The 21,708-nt window shown below is 33.9% G+C and overlaps 2 protein-coding genes across 21 annotated transcripts in view; one reads left to right on the top strand and one right to left on the bottom strand.

Moving 5' to 3' along the window:
• Positions 1–9,814, top strand: part of PPFIA2 (PTPRF interacting protein alpha 2) — a 544,821-nt gene extending 535,007 nt beyond the window's left edge. For 10 of the 20 annotated variants that reach the window (XM_071218980.1, XM_071218976.1, XM_071218978.1 and 7 more), the window contains 5 exons: positions 1,810–1,985; positions 2,836–2,904; positions 5,960–6,119; positions 7,316–7,407; positions 9,407–9,814. In XM_071218980.1, the coding sequence (XP_071075081.1) occupies positions 1,810–1,985; positions 2,836–2,904; positions 5,960–6,119; positions 7,316–7,374 (464 nt within the window). In that variant the 3' untranslated portion in view covers positions 7,375–7,407; positions 9,407–9,814. The remainder of the gene's footprint in view (positions 1–1,809; positions 1,986–2,835; positions 2,905–5,959; positions 6,120–7,315; positions 7,408–9,406) is intronic. The other 10 variants (XM_058308490.2, XM_058308494.2, XM_058308493.2 and 7 more) reach the window with 1 other exon arrangement.
• Positions 9,815–11,594: 1,780 nt separating this feature from the next.
• Positions 11,595–21,708, bottom strand: part of ACSS3 (acyl-CoA synthetase short chain family member 3) — a 167,956-nt gene continuing 157,842 nt past the window's right edge. The window contains exons 14-16 of the mRNA XM_004462242.5: positions 15,310–15,409; positions 15,049–15,224; positions 11,595–14,050 (exon numbers count right to left, since the gene is read on the bottom strand). Of these exons, the coding sequence (XP_004462299.2) occupies positions 13,982–14,050; positions 15,049–15,224; positions 15,310–15,409 (345 nt within the window). The 3' untranslated portion in view covers positions 11,595–13,981. The remainder of the gene's footprint in view (positions 14,051–15,048; positions 15,225–15,309; positions 15,410–21,708) is intronic.

Raw genomic sequence — 21,708 nt, 5'->3', positions numbered from 1 at the left:
TGAAAAACCAATTCAGGGAAGTCAATGTGGCTCAGTGGTTGAGCTCCTGCTTCCCACATACAAGCCCCCAGGTTCAATCTCCAGTCCCCAGTACCTCAAAAAAAAAAAAAAAAAAAAAAAAGGAAAAGGAAAAGAAAAGATTAAAAAAAAAATCCATGGAAATACACCACACAGTGATCCCTAATTAAACCATGGATTTTAGTTAATAATACAATTATAAAAATGTTCTATCATCAATTGCAAGAAATGTTCCACATTAATGCATGGTTTAGGTGTTAGGGTGGTACATGGCAATCCTATATTGTATGCATGATTGTTCTGTAATTCCACAACTTCTCTAATAAAGCATAAAAAGTTTCAAAGTGGCACTATGCTTAATAACCTAAAGTCAGATGAATGCAATTGTACATCAATAGAGAAATGAATAAATTGTGGCATAATCATACAATGGAATAATTACCAGCAATAAAATTAAACAAGTTATTTGTTGTTTTCCACATTGTGAAGCAATTACACATTGAGTGAAAGACATGCACATGAGTGCATATTGTATGTATTACATTTATGTAAAATTAAAAATCAGGCAAAATGAATCCATAGTGAGAATAGCTAGAATATTGGTTACTTTTGGGGTTGGGGGTAGTGATTGGAATAGGGGCATGAGGATGCTTCTATGGGGCTGGTTTTTCTCTATTGCTTTAATGCTATGCAAAAGAAAATCCAGGATGATTCTAAATAAAATCTATGTTAAACAATAGAATACTTCATAAAAAGGGGGAGGGGATCACAAGTAGAAGCTGAAGAATATGTCCCAAGGTATTCTCTATGATTTTTAAAAATAAAATGTAAGTTAGCAGGAACACTTACTTTTACTTTAATGGTAAATTATAGTTCTTATTTGCCTTTCTATAGGATTAGAAAAAATATTTTAATTTTTTTTCTTACATCAAAAGTTTTGAAAATTCTTTTCTCGGAATATTCTGGTCATTCTGAGTATCTTACTATCTTTTATACAACATTCCTCCAGCTCATAATGGGAAGAAATTTTTAAAAATGATAAAATATATTTGGTCATATTTTTGTCTAAAAAAGACACACAACTTATTTTTCTTTGAATGTTCAGTTTTACAAAATTCCAAGTATTTTACATCTAAAAAAAATGCTACTTTTGAACCTGAAATCAAGGCAATTTGTAACTTTTGGCAGGGGTGCTTAATTTTTGCCACAGTACATGATTTGAAAATAATGAATTGACAAAATATTAAAGGAACTATAAACCTACCCGAGTTCCTGTAATATCTTACCATTCTGTTATCTTTTATATAGTTTCAAGTGAAAAAAGTATTTTCTAGTCTATTGCAATATTTAAGTCGTGGCTAATTAACACTTCTGGTAAAGAACCATGTTAATTCCCATTCTGCTATGCTTACTGAAGTTGTATATCAAGACACAACTAAGAAATGTCCCCATCTGATGGTGAAAACGTGAACTTCAGACAGACCACTAGAGCTCTAGTATGAAAACAAGAAACACTTTGAGACATTGTGTTCTGTGTGAGAGATGTACTCTAACTTCAGTGATAACAAACATTCTGAAAATGGCAACTCCTCTTCTATACCAAAAAACGGAAAAGGTTAGCTACTAGGGCAGTGAATATGTCTAACACAAGAGGCCAGGTGCCTTAGGGAGTGGATAAAGAAACCTACAAAAAAGCTGACCTGGCCAGATAGATATCTGTGGTTCTTTTCATTCAGGGATTTTGTTTATGATGCAAAAGATTGGCCTAAAAGAGTGCACCTCTTTTCCTAGATGTGTTGGTGTGGAGCAATGATCGAGTTATTCGCTGGATACAAGCAATCGGACTTCGAGATTATGCGAATAATATTCTTGAGAGCGGTGTGCACGGCTCACTTATAGCCCTGGATGAGAACTTTGACTACAGCAGCTTAGCTTTGTTATTACAGATTCCAACACAGAACACTCAGGCAAGCCCCTCATGCTGTAGTTGCACTGTGACCTAATTTTTCTAATGACAAAGTAAACTTTTAGGAAAAAAAAAAAAGTTGCCTATATATTCATGATTCTTAATGTGAGTTAGCACAACCTTTGAAATGTATCATTGGGGTATTAATTTCATGCTACTGGGTTTCTAGCTGAAAGAGAGTCAGAAATTTAAGTAGGAAGGGATTTAGAAATAATGTGGTCCAATCTCCCACCTGGATGCCAGATATCCCCACACACTATCCCTGACAGATGGCCTTTAGTCTCTGCCTCTCTGAGATGCAGTCAATTCTATTTATGTGTTTGAATTATAAAGATATTTAGCACTGGGCATGCCAATGATTTCCCAAATCTGGATAATTATTTGAATCACCAGAGTTCCTTAAAAAAATAAAACCTCTAGCCAACATCACAAACCTAAGGAATTAGATATGAAGAGACAGGGTATAGGAATTCTTACTTATCTAATGTTCCCCCAAATGATGATTTTCAGCTAGAGTTGAGAACTGTTTTCTGTGTAGAATTGATTAAAATGCAGCAATACAACTTTACTTTTTACTTTCGTTTTTACGTATTTTAATGTTTATAAAAAATATTCAGTTAGAATAAAGCAATAAAGTGAAGTCAAAGTCCCTAGACCACAGATATTTATGCACTCTACCCCCATAGATCAAAGAAAATAGCCCTACCTCAAATTTTCCATGACTGGTAGACAATGAAAAAAACTTGATTCCATAAATAAAGCAGGGTTTGTAATACATTCTCTGATGAATATTTTGTATGATTTTTAAAGTAAAATATTAGGTGGTAGTAATTGTAATTTGATGTCAACAGGCAAGGCAGATTCTTGAAAGGGAGTACAATAACCTCTTGGCCCTGGGAACTGAACGGCGACTGGATGAAGTAAGTCCTTACCTATCATTCAAAAGGGATCTTAGAGAGTGTAAGAAGCATAAAGCAACCTCCTTGCTTTTAAGGAATAGTGCTTGGAAATTAAGCCAATTTTGTTCTATGGATACAATCTAGTATTTATTGATAGTATTGTTCTCAAATACTAAATTATAATACTCATTTGATTTTGAAAAGAACTCTATGAATTTTTAAATATTATCATTTCAGCAGTTGAAAACACCAAAGAGTAATTACTTTTCCCCCATGAGTTGTGACAGCAAATAATGTTGAGCAATATATATTTTTTAAATTATAAGCAATGATAACATTTAATACAGACAATTTTGACTTTTTAATAAAGAATGCCATTATTTCTTATATATCAGAGTAACTTCACAGGAAATTTTAAAATGTAGAGAAACTCTGCTTTCCATAAATAGGAAGCTTTTCATTATTTTAGATATCAATATGGAGTTTTCATTAAAAACAGTAATAACATTCCCACAGTTATAACATTTGAAAGCTTATTGAACATAAGAATATTCCTGTATAATATATGTATGGTTAAGTGGATATATGGAAATTAATAATTAATAAATTAATAACTAGTTCTTTAGTCTTTGAGGTGATTTCATACAAGAGGCACCAGCCAACCCTCTGGATTGATAGTCCCTTTCCAAGTCCTTCTGAGGTTTTGCCAGGATTTTTCCAGAAGGATGATGTGGGACAGAAACCCTGAGTATGAACAGGAAAATACAAAGATGCACAATTCTGTATTGCAAAGTGCTGGTTTTTCTTGGCTATAAACTAATTTTGTGAGTGAACCCACCAAATCCTGAAATAGGGCAATAATTCCCTATTTATTGAGGAACAAAGGACCTTGATATTATCACACCCAGCTTTATAGAGATTTTACAGAAAGAAGCTCTAGAGTCCTGAAATCTGCTAACTTCCTATTAATTCACACTCCTGTCCCATCAGGATAGCTAGTGATTAATATTTTTAAAAAGCAGTTAATAGTTAACCACTTTTAGTCATTTTAAAATTGTTTGACAATCTTTATTCCTAAATGTTCATTCAAATAATATAGTCTTTATAAACTCAGACATACATTTAAGTAAAATTTCCCCCCTTTCTTTAATGTTGCCAAAGGAACTTTAATAAAAATTTTTAAAGACTTGTTAGATTGCTACATTCCAAACAGTGGATTAACCTGAAGGCACTATCCTGGTAAACACTAGCCTATAGGGGTTGTAGTGTTGTTTCCTGGTTGTAATGAAAGGAAAAAGGTACTTAAGATTGGACGATCTGCCTTTAAAATATGCTGCCCCTTTTCCTTATTTTAAAGGCACAGCACATGATTTTTATTATTCAAACCCTCCAGGCTCTCTCGTCCTAGGTTTGTTATTGTTTCTTTTTGAACAAAAATTGTCAATATTTGCCTGGAGCCAGAATGGCCTTGCTTCTGGGGTCTTTGCTGATCAGATTCAGATTTCACTTACCAAAATCATTTGAGAAGTGATCATGTACTTCTATGCCCTTTAATTTCCATTAGAAGGCAATCTTTTAAACCCATCTCATAGAAACTATCCCCATGATGGTGTTGCCTTTAGTCCCTATTAACTTTCTGCAGTTACACTTTGTTGAAAGAGCACAGGAATCATCATTCCAACTCTCAGTTTAGTGACTTATTTTTTTAATCCTTAACTTGTACATCATAGGAGTTGTATAGTCCTACAGAGTACTGTAGTGTTTAGTAGGACTGAAATATATTCTCTGTTTATGCAACAACTATCCCAAGAATCAAGAAGTCAGAGAGGCTGCAATAGTGAGATTTTGTTTCCTTTCTACATTTACAAACATTCTGAGGAGGTCTAGGGCAATGTAAAACCCAGCAGTTGAGGAGTGGCAAGCATCTCTTAATCTATAAAATAGCTACAAAATCTAAATGAATTTCACTGATAATAAGGATTGTAATAGAAAGTAGATATATGTAATTTCATATAAATGATTTTATTCTTCCTATACTGATTTAAGTGCCATTTAAACTGGCAGTCTATAAATAAGAATCCCTTTCTGTGTTGCTCATTTATTATAACAATGATAATCTGAGCTAAATATTGGCCTGTATTCTATATGAACTAGTGGGGTCTATAGCTCATTCTTGGCTGTTACTTCAGGAACCAGTCCTTCCTTAGCTGAGAAGTGGTATAAAAAGGCAAGATCTATAAAAGGGAATGATTAATACTTTTCTTAGAATTAGGGGTAAAGAATAATATTAAACACTAAATTACATGTTGTTCCTTATCAATTTAGTGGAAATGGTTGCACCTATACCAGCACTTTGTGTTTATATGCAAACAGAGAAGAGATTCTATCATTCTGAAAAAGAGCAACCAGAGTTACATTATACTCTTAGTAGCATCTAAAGAGAATTTATTGAAAGTGTTATTCAAGTGTTTATATCAAGTATGGTATCCAGGCTGCACAGATTTTTCAACAAAATATAGATTAATTCTGTATCAGCTGAAATGTATTTTATAAATATATTTAAAGCTTCTTACACAGATTTCAGATTACAGTATCCCATATAAACTAGATGACCTCTTAGAGTTACCATCACACATATCTCTTGTGTACATAAAAGCAGACTTGAAGAATCATCATTATTCTAGGGTATGAGTCAAAGGAAGTTTATCCAACAACATATTCAATTGATTATATCATCTCTTATTATAAAATCACAAAGTATATTCAATATTCCTTTCGGAAAAACTTGGGGGTTTTATTTCAAGTATTCAAAGATGTTTACTTTCAAAGATGGCAGACTTACAGATTTGAATCATATGAAAAGTTTAATAAAAACATTTCCATTTAAAGTCTCCTTTAAGTGCTCACTTTGAGATCAATAGAGCTTTCTGAATAAAGCATAATAATCCATATAAATATACTTAATAGATTAATTGTAAATAGCCCATATTACATGTTTCTAAGCACATAGTTTTAAGCACCTGCACTAGTTTACTTGTTTTTCTTTCATCAAATTATAATAACTCTGTACTGGCAGAGTGATGACAAGAACTTCAGACGTGGGTCAACCTGGAGAAGGCAATTTCCTCCTCGTGAAGTACATGGAATCAGCATGATGCCTGGGTCCTCAGAAACCTTACCAGCTGGATTTAGGTTAACCACAACATCTGGGCAGTCAAGGAAAATGACAACGGATGGTACAGTAGTTTCGCACTTATGCATATAAATGAAAAATCTTGTTCAGCAAAAGCTGGTGTCATTCTCTGACCTTGCATAGCTTTCTGGAATTGATTCTTTCCTTCAGTTGGTTTGCTCTGCTTGAAATTTACTTTGCTTTCTTCTAAACCCAGACTCCTTTGCAAACTGCTAGTGCATGGATTCACAGCATTTTATGCTCATTTTTAAAAAAAGAATTAGCTACCCTAAAAGAATAATTTTGGCTAATGTCCACACCTAGGAAGATCAGTATCCATCTGCATGCCTTGTGCTTTTTCATGCTTCTATCCCCAAAGTAAATAATTTGCGTAAGTTAGAGGTTTGATTTGAACTAAAGACCCTTAATAAATGGAAATTAACTCCACTGTCACCCTGTATGTTTAAATTTTGCAAGTTTTATATTTCATCTTACAGACTCAGACTCATCAGATATTTTTTTTTCTAACCAAGGCAGAAGGCCTTAAATAAGCAAGCACAACATGAGAAGAAAATTAAACAAGCATGAAACCAAATGTAATTTTCCAATTAGTATTTCCTTCTGTGGACATTAGACTTATATTACATACTTCGCAAAGGAAAACAGCCAGTCTGGAGGAGAGAGAATTTTGAAATAGCAGTCACAAAAATTATTTCTGCTCAGTATGCACTAAAGTAAAATGAACCCCTACTTTCTTTATTAAAATTATTAGGGTCATTATTTCTTGTCAAGGCCACAGCTAGTATGGTCCTTTTAATTAGTTCCAACATGAAACTGATTTTTGATCTACAATTCATATAACTTGTTAATATTGTAGAATATGTTAGCAAGTTTCATGAGGAATTTAACATGATTAAAATTAGTGTAGAAGTTCTACAATACTTGTGGAAATAAAAATCTACCAGACTGTGTCCTTTAAGAGCAATTTTTACTTCAAAAACATCAGCACCCTCGGAAGCTGCTTTTGTTACAGATTTCATCTAAGGAGGAATACAAATTAAAAGCTCAGTTGAATTACACAGCAATAAATTTTCATTACTAGAGTGGTCTAGAGAAGAAGAATGTGAGTGGCTTTTTATGAAAAAGAAGGTATACTGGTAATATTCAGGAAAACTTTAAGGAGGGAAAATAAATCTTTCTCTTCTGAAACTTTGTACTCAATCATCCTAGCCCTGCTAAAGGCCTTTTCTCCATTTGCAGTTGCTTCATCAAGACTGCAGAGGTTAGACAACTCCACTGTTCGCACATACTCATGTTGACAAGCCACTCAAAGGAGACAGCACTGACCTGCTGTGAGTAGTTGCCCCTGACTGCCAAAAAACAAACCAGCAAAAATAACAGAACCTACATAAACTAGTAAATATACATTGTACTATTTGTTATGGCCTGGCAGTATGGAAGCAAAATAATCCCTTTATATTGAGAAGGAGGGGAAGGACTCTTTTTAACTCTTGCTCTAATAAATCCCATCACCATCTGTTTTCTGTGGTTTAATGTTTGTCTGTTGGAGACCTGTCACTCTATTATTCCACATCAATGGGTTGTCAACTCAGTACCTTCTGCTTTTTAGTACCATTTTAAGTTGACTCACATGGCATTTTATTGATGAGAATCTTACAGAATCATGGTTAGTGAATGGTTTTTTATAGATAGGAGCTGAGGTAGATAGTGATTTAAGCAGGTTCTCAGAGTCAAATAGTAACAAAAACAGGAAAATGATTTACAGATGGTTTCCTATTAAGAATTTTAAACTCTCGGCATGTTGGTTTCTATCAATGCAATTTGCATTTTAAATATCCAGGACTTACTACACAAAACCAAAATACAAAATAAAATGACTTTTTAAGACTGGATACCGGATTAAGACAAAGCTTGATTGTTGCACAACCATAAGATGTAAGGCATTTGTGTTTAGGGAAATATTAGTTTGTGGAAGCTGCCTCCAAATCCACATGAAAATGGGTTCTATTGTAAAACAGTCTTAGTAAACCTGCAGTTTCCTAGGTTTATAAATATGCGAATGCTCATAAAATATTTTTAATAAAAAACTGTGCTTTGCCAAATATTTCACCAAATTCAATGAACTGATATTTTGAAAAAATATTTTTAGAACAACATTTAGAACTAAATATGTGCACAGGAATGGAGAGAGGAAGCAGCTGTGGGCAGAGGAACAGCTCACCTTGTACTGTTTATTCATTGCCTTGAAATAAAGCTCCATATTATTTATTACTTATCTTTTGGGCTAATATAGGAGCTGGTTCTGCTGCCTTATTTGCTGCACTATTTGAAGATGATAATGATTTTTTAAAAAAAGCATTCGGATAAGAGATTTAATTTCAGCATGTAAAACCCTAATGTTAAAAATTTAATTATGGTATACAATTTGGCATCTAATTAGGCACTACCTAAAGTATAAAATGATTTGGGTAAATAAGAGACTTTCCAAAATATTGTTTTACTGGCTTCTACAAACAACACTATAATTTCCCTAGGAACCAAGTACATCACTAATTCAGACTACTTAATATGTTCAATGGTGCTTGCTTTTTAGGTCTGGAATAATGGTTAGAATTATTCTTTTACTATTTGCGATTCTATATTTTGTGCATAGCATTCTAGTTTCATATTTCCTAAAGAAAATTACTTATTTAAACAAATAAATCTGGAACAACCAATTTCACTTTCTTCGGTAAAAAACAAACAAACAAAACAACAACAACAAAAAACCCACTTTCATTGTGAACATAATTCAGAGCATATTATCTAATCAGTTTTTTAAAGTCAGGAATAGTAATTCTGAGCTTTTCTAAGTTATATTATTACTAGAAAGGATCAGTGATGCCCCACCACTGACACCAAACCATTAAAATATGTTAATAGCATTGCATCTCTGGTCACAATTAACCAAAGCTACCTTTTAAAAAGTTTTATACTATGATTTATAGAATACAGGTCCATTCCCTGGAATAGGTCAACTCAACCCAATTTATGATTAGCAAATTTTTAATTTTTCAAAAGCATGCTGACCTTTGTCTATGTTGCTATCATACTTTCCACAAAGGTGAGCAAATCTTGTTATTAATATTTAGCTCTGCTGCACAAAATTGGAGAAGAGCAAATGTTAATTACTTACAGTTTTTAGATAAACCCCAGATGATTTCCTTTTCATTATCTCTTAGTATTAAGACATGAAAGCAAGCTGCATGGCAGTGCACCAGGAAGTAGTGGAGTGGGATTTTCTAGTCTGGGACCTTTGGGTGAACTAATGTTATCCCTTAAATATTTTAGATGTCGTCTTTTCAGTCTACTCTACCTAAAGTGCACTACCATCTAAGAAGATGAGCAATGAGAACCTTTGTGAAGACTAAACTCTAAGGAAATAATGACAAGTAATGGTTTATTAAGTTGAAAATGCGATTTGGGGGGGGGGATTCAGATATTAAGTTTAATTAGTTTACTACAATTGTAATAAAATGCTTAAGTCATTTGAAAAATAAGTGTCATCCACATCATAAATTCTGTACAACAGATGCTTTTATGAAATGGAGCCCCTTGTTTTTCATGTTTTATTGTAATATACTAGGCATTTATGTATTACTGTGTATGTATTTCTTTTTAAATGTGTCTTATGTAAATGGATATAAATATGATTTTTAAAAAAATAAAATATATAGTTCATGGAGTCTCAATTGCAAACATTTGACAATTCCAACTACTGTTTGTATTTTACCATTCCACCATTTTTACGGTTTTTGAATTGTAACAGTCAAATCAATATGTTACTGGAAGCATGTTTCATGCTTCGATATGTTTCTCTTTCAAGTCTGTCAATACTTAAAGCTGAACACCTGCCTCTGATCATGTAAAAAAGAATGATTTAACCTAGAACTGGAACCTAAAATGGACTTTTAAAGGCAATCAGGGATGTCCTATATCTTTAGAAAAGCACTGTGATGGCTTGATCTCCTTTTCAAAACAAAACAAAGCCAAACTGTTTACAAGGGTCAAAAGCAATTATTTAGAAAGAAAAAAAAAAAGTTTATAAAGAAAAAATTATCTTCTCTTGTTACCTGCGGACCAAGAAGAAAAAACAAAGAAAAACAAAACTCTTTATCTAGGAACCACATGGTCATTCTAATATTTTGAACCGCCAGCCAGCACTGGACAGTGAATGTCAACCACTGCAGAGTCTGAGGCTCATTTCCTCCTGGAAAAAGCAAAACCCCAGAAACCCTCCTCTTTTGTCAATGTAACAGGGCATTAGCCAAACTCATGTCTAATGCTACAAGCTTTTAGCCACGATGGCCTTGTTGTGACTTCCCTGAAGTCAGATTTATCAGAGGAAATAAATCAGACAGAATGACTAACATATATAGTGTATAAAAGTATAGAAGAGTAATCTCTTCCCTGTGGTTTTAGTTGGTGGTGTTACTGTTGTTTATTCTTTGTTTATATGGGAAGTTTCAAAGTAAAACCTATTTAATAATACCATTTAATAAACTGCTGATTTTCTGCTGCTTGATCTTATTAAGCACAAGACCTGTCATTAGTTATTTCTCTTTTTTTTTTGTATTTTAATTTGCTATGTTTGCACGTTCATTACATTTGTTTTGATGTCTATTTTTGTTTGACAGATTTAGTCAAAAGTTAATGGTAACAGAAAACTTCTCCATTGTCAATAAAAAAAAACTTGCAATTCTTTGTTCAAGCTTTGTTTTATAGTTACATAAAGTTTTACAATTTGTTTAAACTAAAAAGAAATGATTCTTTTAGTGACTCACTGTCATATTTATTTTCTAAAGTGAATCTGCCACAAGAGGGAGTACTAAACTTGCTTATTGGAGTGATTTAAATTTTCTAAAAATGTTGCCTAAGCAGAAACAATGGAAAAGAGCATTCTAAGCGCATCTGAACTTGGGGATCTTAATTTGTAGAAATGAAATATGTATAGAAGCTGTGATATTGTGATAATATAAACTAGATTTGCATTTAATCCTATACATGGACTCAGTTATTAGAGTCAGTTTCTTCTCTTTAGGAGATCATCAAGTAAGAAATAGTAATCTCTAATAGGCGCTAACATATAGAGGATACAAAAGATTCTACTACGTCCCCCTAAAAAGAATAATTAACCCTTTAATTTATAATTTCTTCCAGATTTCAAAATCCACATAATGGATTAACATTAGAGTCTCAATGCTCTTCCTTGTGACCGCCTATGAGCATTATGAATTCTTATATGTTAATGATCAGGGCCTTTTCCAATACAATTTTATATAATAAAATGGCACTTTAAATATATTGCAGGTCTCATTTGTATATGTTTAATATTTTTTCAGGAGCAAAATAACAATGCATTGGAAAAGTCTCTTCTATAGATTTTTAAAGTACCTTATATTTTAATTATTTGCAATGTCTTAACAATAAAAAAATTCTATGAAAATACAAAAAGAATATCATGCAGAATTTCTTTAGGTAAATTTAAGTAAGGTTGACTTTTTTAATAAGATAATATATGTGTATATATTAAAAGATACATCATAATACAGAATTTTTAAAGTACTATATAATGAAAGTTCTTCCCAGTAAGTACTAAAATAGAAAATTCTTTTTATTTCCTCCTAAATTTTAAGCAATCTGATGAGATGAGTTCATCTTACTCATCCCATTTTTTTTCCTCATGTGAAAGGAAAAATAATTTTTTCTTTGACCCTGAAAAGGACGCAAATTTCCTCCACCATATATAAGAAATAACTACTTCCCCAGTCTCATGCACTGTTTTCCAATCCCACTAAGCTGGAAAATAATTCAAGCCTGCTTGTTGAAGTGCCCCCTCAGATTTGATTACCAGGAAAAATGTACTGGAGGAGCATAGCTGTAATCTTTACATAATTCGTGGCTCTGCCTGAATGTATAGCTTGCAAATAAACAATGATATATGTTCAGCAAAATAATTTGCCATTTCAAATTAAATGAATCTTATATTGAAAATGTAATGTAATACATTTTAAGTGCTAAGATATTAATATGGATTATTTGCTAAGGCTATAGTGGTGATAATGGATAAAATGGTACCAATACATTAGACAGTTCAAGGAACCCAACAGCTTCCAATTGAATATGAGCCTCTAGTTAGCTTAATTCAGGATACTAAAATAATTAAAGGGATCAATTAGATGAATATACTTTTTCAGGTGCAAAAGCCAAGAATCCAATTTAAACAAATAGAAATTTACTGTGAGAAGTCATTTGTTTTGTAGTTTAAGATTAAAAAACAAAAAAAACCTAACATTTTCTCTATGTTTTTATACAGGTTGCAAGCTAACTTTTTCAGGCAAACAAGTAAATAAACTATTATCTGTTCTCTCTCACATATATTTCATTTAGCCAGTCTAGTTATAATAGGACAACTGCTCTTGATGCTAATGTTCCCAATGGATTAAAAGATTCAGAAGTGCTTTGAGAAGTGATTGAGGATGGTATATTTTCTTTTGCTTAAATGTATTCTTTGATAAACTATATCTTGTAGAACACTATGTAAGTAAAAATATCTTATTAAATATAAGATATATTTATGTTAGGAAATCACAAATTTATTAAGACTCATTTTCAATTATTAAAAAAAATGCTTGATCGTTTTTTACAGAGGTTTCAAATGGAAAGATGATTTTGGACAACACAATATTTTTTCATTGAGCTATTGAATTTTGTTGAAATTTTACTCAACCAAATCTTGTTGAAATATTGAATTATTTAAAAATTAGAAGTTTCACATAAAAATCTGGAATTTAGCTTCTCTTAAAAATCAAAGGCTCTTGCAATAAGGGCCCTATCTCCTGGGCTCCTTGGTACTACTCTGTTCTGAGTGGGGGCAACCTCCATAAAAGAAGCAGGCAGTCTCCACCCTTCACCATTCCTTATTGTCCTTCTGACATTGAGGCCATATGGCTCAAGCTCCTTTCAAAAACTCATTGGCTTACTGACACTGCATTAACTGGTTGGTCTCTGAAGGCTGCTTAGTCTTTAACATAATATGAAATATTTTACATTTACCAAAATAACAAAAAACCACAAAATCTTTACATCTCTTCCTTAAGAACTGTCCTTAGCACTCTATCCCCATTTCTGTATCATTTCCTCCTGCTTCCATAGAAGCTGGAAGCAAGTTAGGAGACATGATGAGAGATTCCCAGGGGTCATTAGCTCCTCATCTCCATGAAAAAGGGACTAGATTAAATGATCTCTAAACTCTCTGCCAGACACATGACTTCCCTAGACTAGGTAACTATTGATTTGACAGCAGAGCCTGGTGTCCATCCTTCTTTCAGAAGATGTACACGTAACAGCTTCTCCTAACTACAAAATAACTTCATATGCTTAGATGCTTACCTAAAATTGCCCAATTCATCCATGATTTTGTAGTCATTTAAAACAACTATCTCTGTGAGTACCTCAAGAATGTTGGAAAATATTCAGAATTTCTATGAGAAACTTCATTTTGAATTATTTTCTGACTCCAGGTTGAGTTTTAGGTTTTGACTCAGATTCCCAATTTCTGGAAGTGGCTCTGTATTAGTGTCCCTTTCAATCAAAATGTCTCAGGGTATTGTTTTTTAAAATCATGCACTAGGTTCATTTTTCTTAAAGCAGCAGACAACATATGATATACTAATGAGTCATGTTACAGTCAACTATTAACAATGCTAATTGAGTCTATTTAAATAGAAGGCACAGCAGTGTTCACTAGTCATCAAATGTACTTTTTTTACACTGGGCTTTACAATTCACATTTCAGTTTGCAAATACTTTCTATTTAACTATTTATTTCTGGGAAATGTTGACTCAAAGTAGGGGGAAAAAAAGTCATGAGGCCTGCTTCAACACTTCTTCTATGTGCCCGAAGATGCTAGGGTCCTCAATGGTAGGAGTTATCTGGAAAGAAAATTAGAGTCAGATAAACATTCTTCTCTCAACACCTTACACTCTCTAAATAATTAAACAATATTATGCAATATTGTGTCCCTTGCTATCTTATAATACTGAAATAGACAGATAAGAAATTTTGAATTTAATATTTTAAAATCTATTTATAGTCTTCCAGAGTAATAAAATGAAATATTCAATGAACAAAACTATTGGTCCTACATGGTGCTTTTTCTAAAGTTCTACTTAGGGCATTTCTATGAAGGTCTATAGAATGAATATTTCTTTGTCATTTGCTCATATTCATTGCTCATATAGCTACTCTTTCCTGTTGCCTTGCCTTTTTTTTTTTTTTTTAGGAGGTACTGAGGTCCTCTGGACCTTGTGCATGGGAAGTGGGTGATCAACCACTGAGCTACACCCACACCCCTACATTGCCTTTATTAGATTTTGGTAAAATAAGTACATCTACGCATGTATAACATGCACACAAATTAAAAGTATGCATATGTATGAACCAGCGTTAAGTTTCCTAAAATAATTTTCACTCAAAACAGGGGAGCCAATTAGCATATAAATCAATTAGGATTGTATAAATAGCCTCAGTTGTTTTGCTTTGTCATTCACTAATAGCCATTAACGACTCTTTTGAAGGAAATGTACCTTTCATTTAAAAAGATTGCCTTTCCATAAGTATGTTTGAAATAAACTGACATATTTCTCATTGTAAAATTATTTTCACATAATAGTTGCTGTAATTACAACATATGACATTATTTAATTTGTGATTCTTTCCAAATCCTTCATTCCTCCATGTGCTGCTCAGTCATTCCAGAGTGAATAGCTAGGCACATCCCACTTAACATTTTAAAATAAGTGATAGGTGTGTTTAGGGGTACAATTCATGTTTGAGAACCATTTTAAGGGTTTTGCTCTAGACTAAAGTTGTTAAGAATGAAATGGGGTAAAAATTTCAAAAGACAGCATTAAACATCCTTATAGTTTACCTTATATGGCTTGCCATTGACAAGGGCAGAGAGAGCTGACCGGGGGATTTTGCCTGACCGGGTTTTGGGTAACTGTTTGACAAACACTGCATTTCGAAAAGCAGCCACAGGGCCAATGGTCTGCCTAACGTGTTTCACAATTTCTTCCAAAACTTGTTCCTCTGTTGTATTTATGTCTAGGAAGAAAGTTCAGATGATAAGCACTGACTGAATCTTTGTTAATCATTCAAAGCCCAGTCCAGAGGCACATGGATCTCTTACCTTTCCTCAACACGCAGAGGGCTATTGGGACATGGCCTTTCAAAGGATCCTCCTTGCCAACAACAGCACAGTCTGCCACAGTACCATGGGAAAGGACTGACTGTAATAAGAAAAGACATTCACTTAGACTAACTGATGGGTGTATATTGATTATTTCAGTTGGAACCCCAAAACCCTTAGCTGCCTGCTTGAAAATTACTACTAATTCACATCAGTATAACTGAAGGGAATGGTTAGGATTCCCACGGTATTCAGTGAAAGCTGACAGTAATGAGTTAAACTTCTTAGTTTATGCCTGGAAAGTAAGAAAATGATTTCTTCATCTCGATTATTTATTAATGAATTCAGGGAAAATGTGCAGTGGATACCACAAATAAACAAAACACAATGCCACTGCCACCTGCATAAACAGGCTACCTCAGGGTGATTAGCCTTCAGTGCTGGGTACCATCAGCACACCGACCAGAGGAAGCTAACAGACCCATGGATAATCACTGTGGGGTTTGTTAGGGAACAATAGCTAGAGCATTCCCATTCCTTGAGTGGCCACCCATCCAGAGCAAATTTCCCAGGGTTTGAAAGAAGAGGGGGACCATGAAGAAAAGTTCCTTACATCAAATAATCATCACTGTTGAGGAACCATTTTCAAATTGCTTACCTTAAACTCTAAATGCCTTAAAGAGCAAAGCAGTTGTCTATCTGGAGTCATCTGAACTCACAGAATTGGGTAGCCAAAAGAAATAGGGACACTTAGGGTTAAAATACATATATTTCTGCTGTAATGGGACTTTAAAAATGCACTCAGAACGCCCTTTTCTGAGAGATTAATATATATATTTCAATGACTTCAAATGACTGGAGTAAATACTCAGCATACTTGTACCCCAACAACTCATTTGGCAGTTCTCATTCTTCTATTCTTTCACTCAACAATATTCATTGCATGTCTCCTATCATCCAGTCACTGTGCTAGGCTCATTGGAAGGTAAAACTAGGCACAGTTCTTTCTCATGGGTGCCTACAGTCTAGTAGGGGAGGCAGAGAGATGTGATGAATTTCTAATTATTATGAATAATCTAAATGCAAATGTGGTAAGGACTCTTAAGGAAAGAATCTCGGTTACTTATATGAGAGATATAACAAAAGGAACTGATTTGGTAGCAGAATACAGGCCTGGGAGAAGACTTCCTGTGGCAATGACACTGGAGCACAAGTGAAGAGTGAGTAGGCACTGATGAGTCAAGGCGGGTGGGAGGGACATGCCCTTTGGAAGGACTGAGCTTGTGCCATTCAAAACTTGAAAGGCCAGTGTGACTGGGAAGGAGAAGGCAAGAGTGAAAAGATAAGAATACAAAAGAGTACAAGATGTACAAGAAGAGAAGCTGCTGCAGAAGTAAGGACTGTGATAAAGACTATTAATTATCTTAACAGCTCTGGGAAGGCAATGAAGCCTTTTCAGGGGAGGAAAGGCAAGATTAGTCTGGATTTGATAAACACAAACACAGTATGGTTTTATCATGGAGAATAAAACGATGGTCACTGAAGGTAGGTGCCACCCTTTATGCAAGGAAACCACATGAGAGGTTACTACAGTAGTGTGTTATATTAGTGGATATGAAGGGAGTTAGCTGTATTCTAGAGTTCATAAGAGGTAAAACACATACAAAAATTGATAAATTGAATATAGAGCATGAAGAAGGTGAGGTGTTAAGAATGATTCTGTGGTTTTTGGCTTAAGCCAAAATGGTTGGTGGTATCATTTTTTAAGCCAGAAAACACTAGTGAGGATTAAACTTAGAGGGAAAAACCAATATTAAGTCTTGGAGATATTCCATTGCAGAACATTTGAAACATCCGAGTGTAGGCATTTGGAAACATGGATATGAGAGGCCCAATCTGGAATTGCAAATTTAGAAGTTATGGACTTGGATGAGATTATTTAGGGAGAAATCAGTGAGAAGAAAGAGTTCCAACCTTGAGGAACTATAACATCTAATGGTCACAGGAAAAAGGAGCCTGCAAAATAGACTAAAAAGATATACCCAGAGGGAAGCGGACTTGGCCCAATGGATAGGGCATCCGCCTACCACACAGGAGGTCCGTGGTTCAAACCCCGGCTCCTTGACCCGTGTGAAGCAGGCCTACGTGCAGTGCTGATGCGCGCAAGGAGTGCCGTCCCCTGCATAGATGAGCCCCATGCGCAAGGAGTGTGCCCCGTAAGGAGAGCCACCCAGTGCAAAAGAAAGTGCAGCCTGCCCATGAATGGCACTGTACACACGGAGGAGAGCTGACACAAGATGATGCAACAAAAAGAAACACAGATTCCGATGCTGCTGATGAGGATAGAAACGGTCATAGAAGAGCACACAGCGAATGGACACAGAAAGCAGACAACTGGAGGCAGGGGGAAGGGGAGAAAAATTAAAAAAAAATAAATCTTAAAAAAAAAAAAAGACGACATAGCCAGAGAACTAGGAGAAAAACTAAGAGTCTGAGGCATGCCACTTTTGTGTCCCAAACCTTCCATGAAGAATTTTTTTAAAAATTAGGGCAAGTTGAAAATGAGTTTTTCCTTCTCTGAGCTCCTGGCCTGCTTGAATGTTTGGTACAAACCCAGTACACTCCCTCACTACCTCAAATTAAACATACAAGTCAATATTACTTCTCAATCCTTTGTAAACTTCAGGTTCAGAGTATTAGGCTATCATCCATGTAGTTTTTGACTCCTACTGTGCTAAGGATAGTACATGTTAAATAAATTATTTTTATACTATATATTTTATTGACTTCATTTTGAGGTAAAGATGTCTATATCCTCTTTCCATTAGCTGGGCTCAACTAAAAAACTTCTGCTACGTATACAACATACAACATCATATTTGCCCACTGCTTCAATCTCCAAATGCTCCCAATAGTTTTCCTGCTTATTTTTAGATCCACATGTTGAGAGTAGAGAGATAAATTTTATTGCCAGATATTTGTTTTGGTAGAGAGTATCATCAAAGTCACAAGTCATGAAAGAGAATACTCTGCCCTTAGTGAGAGGATATAGACTTGGCAGGCTGGGTCCTGTGATTCCCGCTTAGTATTCCATTAATAAACAAAGAAAAACTCTTTACCAGACTAATACAGAGTTTCAAGGGTTAAAAAAAAAATTAAAAGTGTTCACTGGTGTCATAAGCCTGAGTTTTTAAAATGCCAAGATATCTGGTTAAAGAGTGTTAAAAAAAAACAATCATCCAGATGTTTTGTCACCTAATCAATATAACAATAATTTTAATTACACTGACAATCAAAACTTCCAGTTTGCAACTTTTTTGCTCTGTTATTTTAATTTCACTATGCTTTCATCCTTAGTCTTAGTTTTTTAAGAAATGGCTGGGAAAATGTTGAATGTTTGTCCATAAGGGTGAGGAGTATTTTAAAATCAGAAGTAACATACAACACAATCCCTATGATATCAACGTTTCTCATTTTTGCCAACTGTGGATAAATTCTTCTTAAAGTCTGAGGGAAACATGATCATTTTCCAGGATTCTGTGCTATTTCTAAATGAGGTTCATTATTACAGTGAATAAAATATTTTATTAATCTACGATAAAATCTAAAGGAAGGAAGACATTCTTCTATGTTGACCCCACAAACAATATTTGTATGCCAAATGATTATTTCAACAACTGAGTGGTTAAAATATGTGTTGGAAACATTTGAGAGACAGAAGCCAATATAACATCCCATGGGAACTAAAGAAATCATATTTATGTACTCTTCCACACACACACAATTTAAAAAAAAAAAAAAATCCATGAAGCAGCTGTGGATAACTGACATTTAAGTAGCTGAAAAAGTAATACAAACTAGAAGGTAATTACCTCACCACAAGAGAGGAGATAACAGTTAAGGTAATAGGGCTGGTAATTGCCTGTCACTCATTATTTCTGGGGTACTGCCATTTTTAGTATAAATTTAGCTTAAAATGTTTTTATGGCTTAAGAGGGCTAAACTACACAGTTTTCTCAATTATGTTTTAAGTTTGGAAAAATTAGCTTAGATCAAGCACCCTCATAAGATATAAAGATAAGAACGTCTCTGGAATGTGAAGAAAGAGAGAAGATGACTTTTTATTTCCTCTGAAACTGGAGTGGTCTAGGAAATAGGGAGATTTTATATCTTCATCAATATTCATAACCATACTCAGGATAGTATTCAGCAATTTTTACAACTATTTAAGTACAGTAGTCATTTAATCCTGGTAAAATTGAATTTCATGTCATCTTTGTTATATACCCAGTCACTTTGGGAAATATATTCCAGCTTGAAGAAATCATTACTAAAACAGTGAACAAAATAGCTAACTTGGAAAATAAACAGAGAAACTTTGGTCAGAACAATCTGCAAAAGGGTAACTTTTATGTGAATTCTACCCTAGGCTTTAAATGTAGTATTTTAACACCAGATTTCCAAGTTCCCAAGGATGTCACTAAGATAATTTAATGAACTGAAATTTAAGCTCAAGTGAAAGAGTGAAACCAAGGTGCCCAACTTGTTCCCTGGAGACATCTACATGAAAAGAAAACTGAGCAAAAATGACCACATTAGCTCCTAGTATTTCTGGCTCAAATGTTCCCAGCTCACCAATTTCATATCCAATTTTCTTAAGAACTCTTTCAACTTCCACTAGTTTCTCAAATGTCTAGATTGAAGCTAGGCTTTCAAAGACTAATCAACTGCTCAAATAGATTTGATTATCACTTAGTAGTTACATAAGACCCTCACATGTAATGGAAACTGCCAGAATAATAATGTCCTCTAAAGTTTATAAAAGCTATTCTAGGGCTCTATTTTCTTATTATGAGAACAGAAAAGAACACAGAGTTTCCTAAAACATTTTTGAGGTAGCAATTTAATAAAATTTCTGCTTGATTTATGTTATGTAAGGTAGCACACTTGCCAAATTTTTACTTTAGGGACCTAGAAAGCACAGATATTTTCATTATATCCAAAACAACATTCATTCTGTATATTTTTTACAAAAGAGACTTTAAAAGGATTAAAATTTCAAGTTGCATTTCAAAAAATTAAAATGTAATCCAACATCCATCACTGATAACCCTGGTAAAGCATTTAAATATAAAGTAAGGTCTGACCACTTAAGTAAGAGTTGGTTCTATCAACTTAAGTATTTCAGATACATATTAAGCATCAATTTGCTAAGCAGTTTTGCTAAAGATGACAAAAGGCAATAAAGAATGTTGGTTCACAATCCTCTAAAGAATCCTAGAGAAGACAAGTCTGATATGAAGATACTGATTTTCTTATTATATATAAATATTCAATAAAGAATTCATTATTGATGTCATTTAAAAGGAGATGTGTACTTTAAGAGAGGTGTCTTGTTGTGTATTGTAAATACTCCAAAACCCAATGACATTTCTGTTAGATATCAGTGATTCTGGAACTTTTTTTTCCCTATTTCTCCATTTTCACTGCCTGTCCTGCTGTTACAGTTATCCCTGCTGTTACATACAGTATTGTGTGGAGGCTGTCAGTAGAAACATATTAAAGCACAACAATATTTGAATAGGTTGCCGCTTCTTTTTTCATTCTAAAAATAAAAGAGAAGGCCAAGGATTTTGACTGATAATAAGAGTTAAGCATGTGTAATCCTGGAACTTTAATTAGCTGAGTCTGCCAGAAATGCAGGCAGACATGGGAGGTAATCTCTTAGAAGAAAAAAATTAAAAGTTCATGCAAATTGAACCACCTTTGACCAATACACCAAAATACATGAAGCATAAATTTCAATTTCAGGTTCTCAGAAAGTTCAGAATAGTTTAAAACAAGATAATATTATAATAGCACAGAAAAGTCACATATTCCAAAAATATTTTTTGAAACTCATTCATTTTACTCAAACAATGTTACATTGACTATAACTGGGGAAAAAAAAAACCAACATGACAAAAATTGTTAAGCACTTACATTTTAGCTAAAGGTAAGTGAAGTCTTTAGAGAAGGTGGCTATCTTTTAATTAGGGGATTTATTCTGCACAGTCTGATGTCACTGAATTTATTGTACTGTTTTGCCATTTTTCATTCATTTATATGCAGTTTGCCTATTTAGCTTAAAAACCCTTCTGGGTTCTGGTTCTTGAAAAGATGGAGTTTATAACTTCCACCTTATCTCCCATACTAATAATTATTAGTATGAGACTGGACTAAAATATATAAACCAACTATTAGAAGACTCCATTAGAATTAACTAGAACTTGAGAGATAACATGGTAATGAGTTCCCTGTTGTGTTTATGTTTGTTGTTGTTTATGTTTGTTGTTGTTGGTTGGTTGGTTGGGTTTTTTTGCCTCCTATACATTTGGTACTAGAGCAGTCCCAAATCTG

The sequence above is a fragment of the Dasypus novemcinctus genome, chromosome 12 (assembly GCF_030445035.2).
Source record: "Dasypus novemcinctus isolate mDasNov1 chromosome 12, mDasNov1.1.hap2, whole genome shotgun sequence".
Taxonomy (NCBI): Eukaryota; Metazoa; Chordata; class Mammalia; order Cingulata; family Dasypodidae; genus Dasypus; species Dasypus novemcinctus.
The sequence above is the reverse complement of the archived record's forward strand: the minus strand, read 5'-3'. Positions and strand labels throughout refer to the sequence as shown.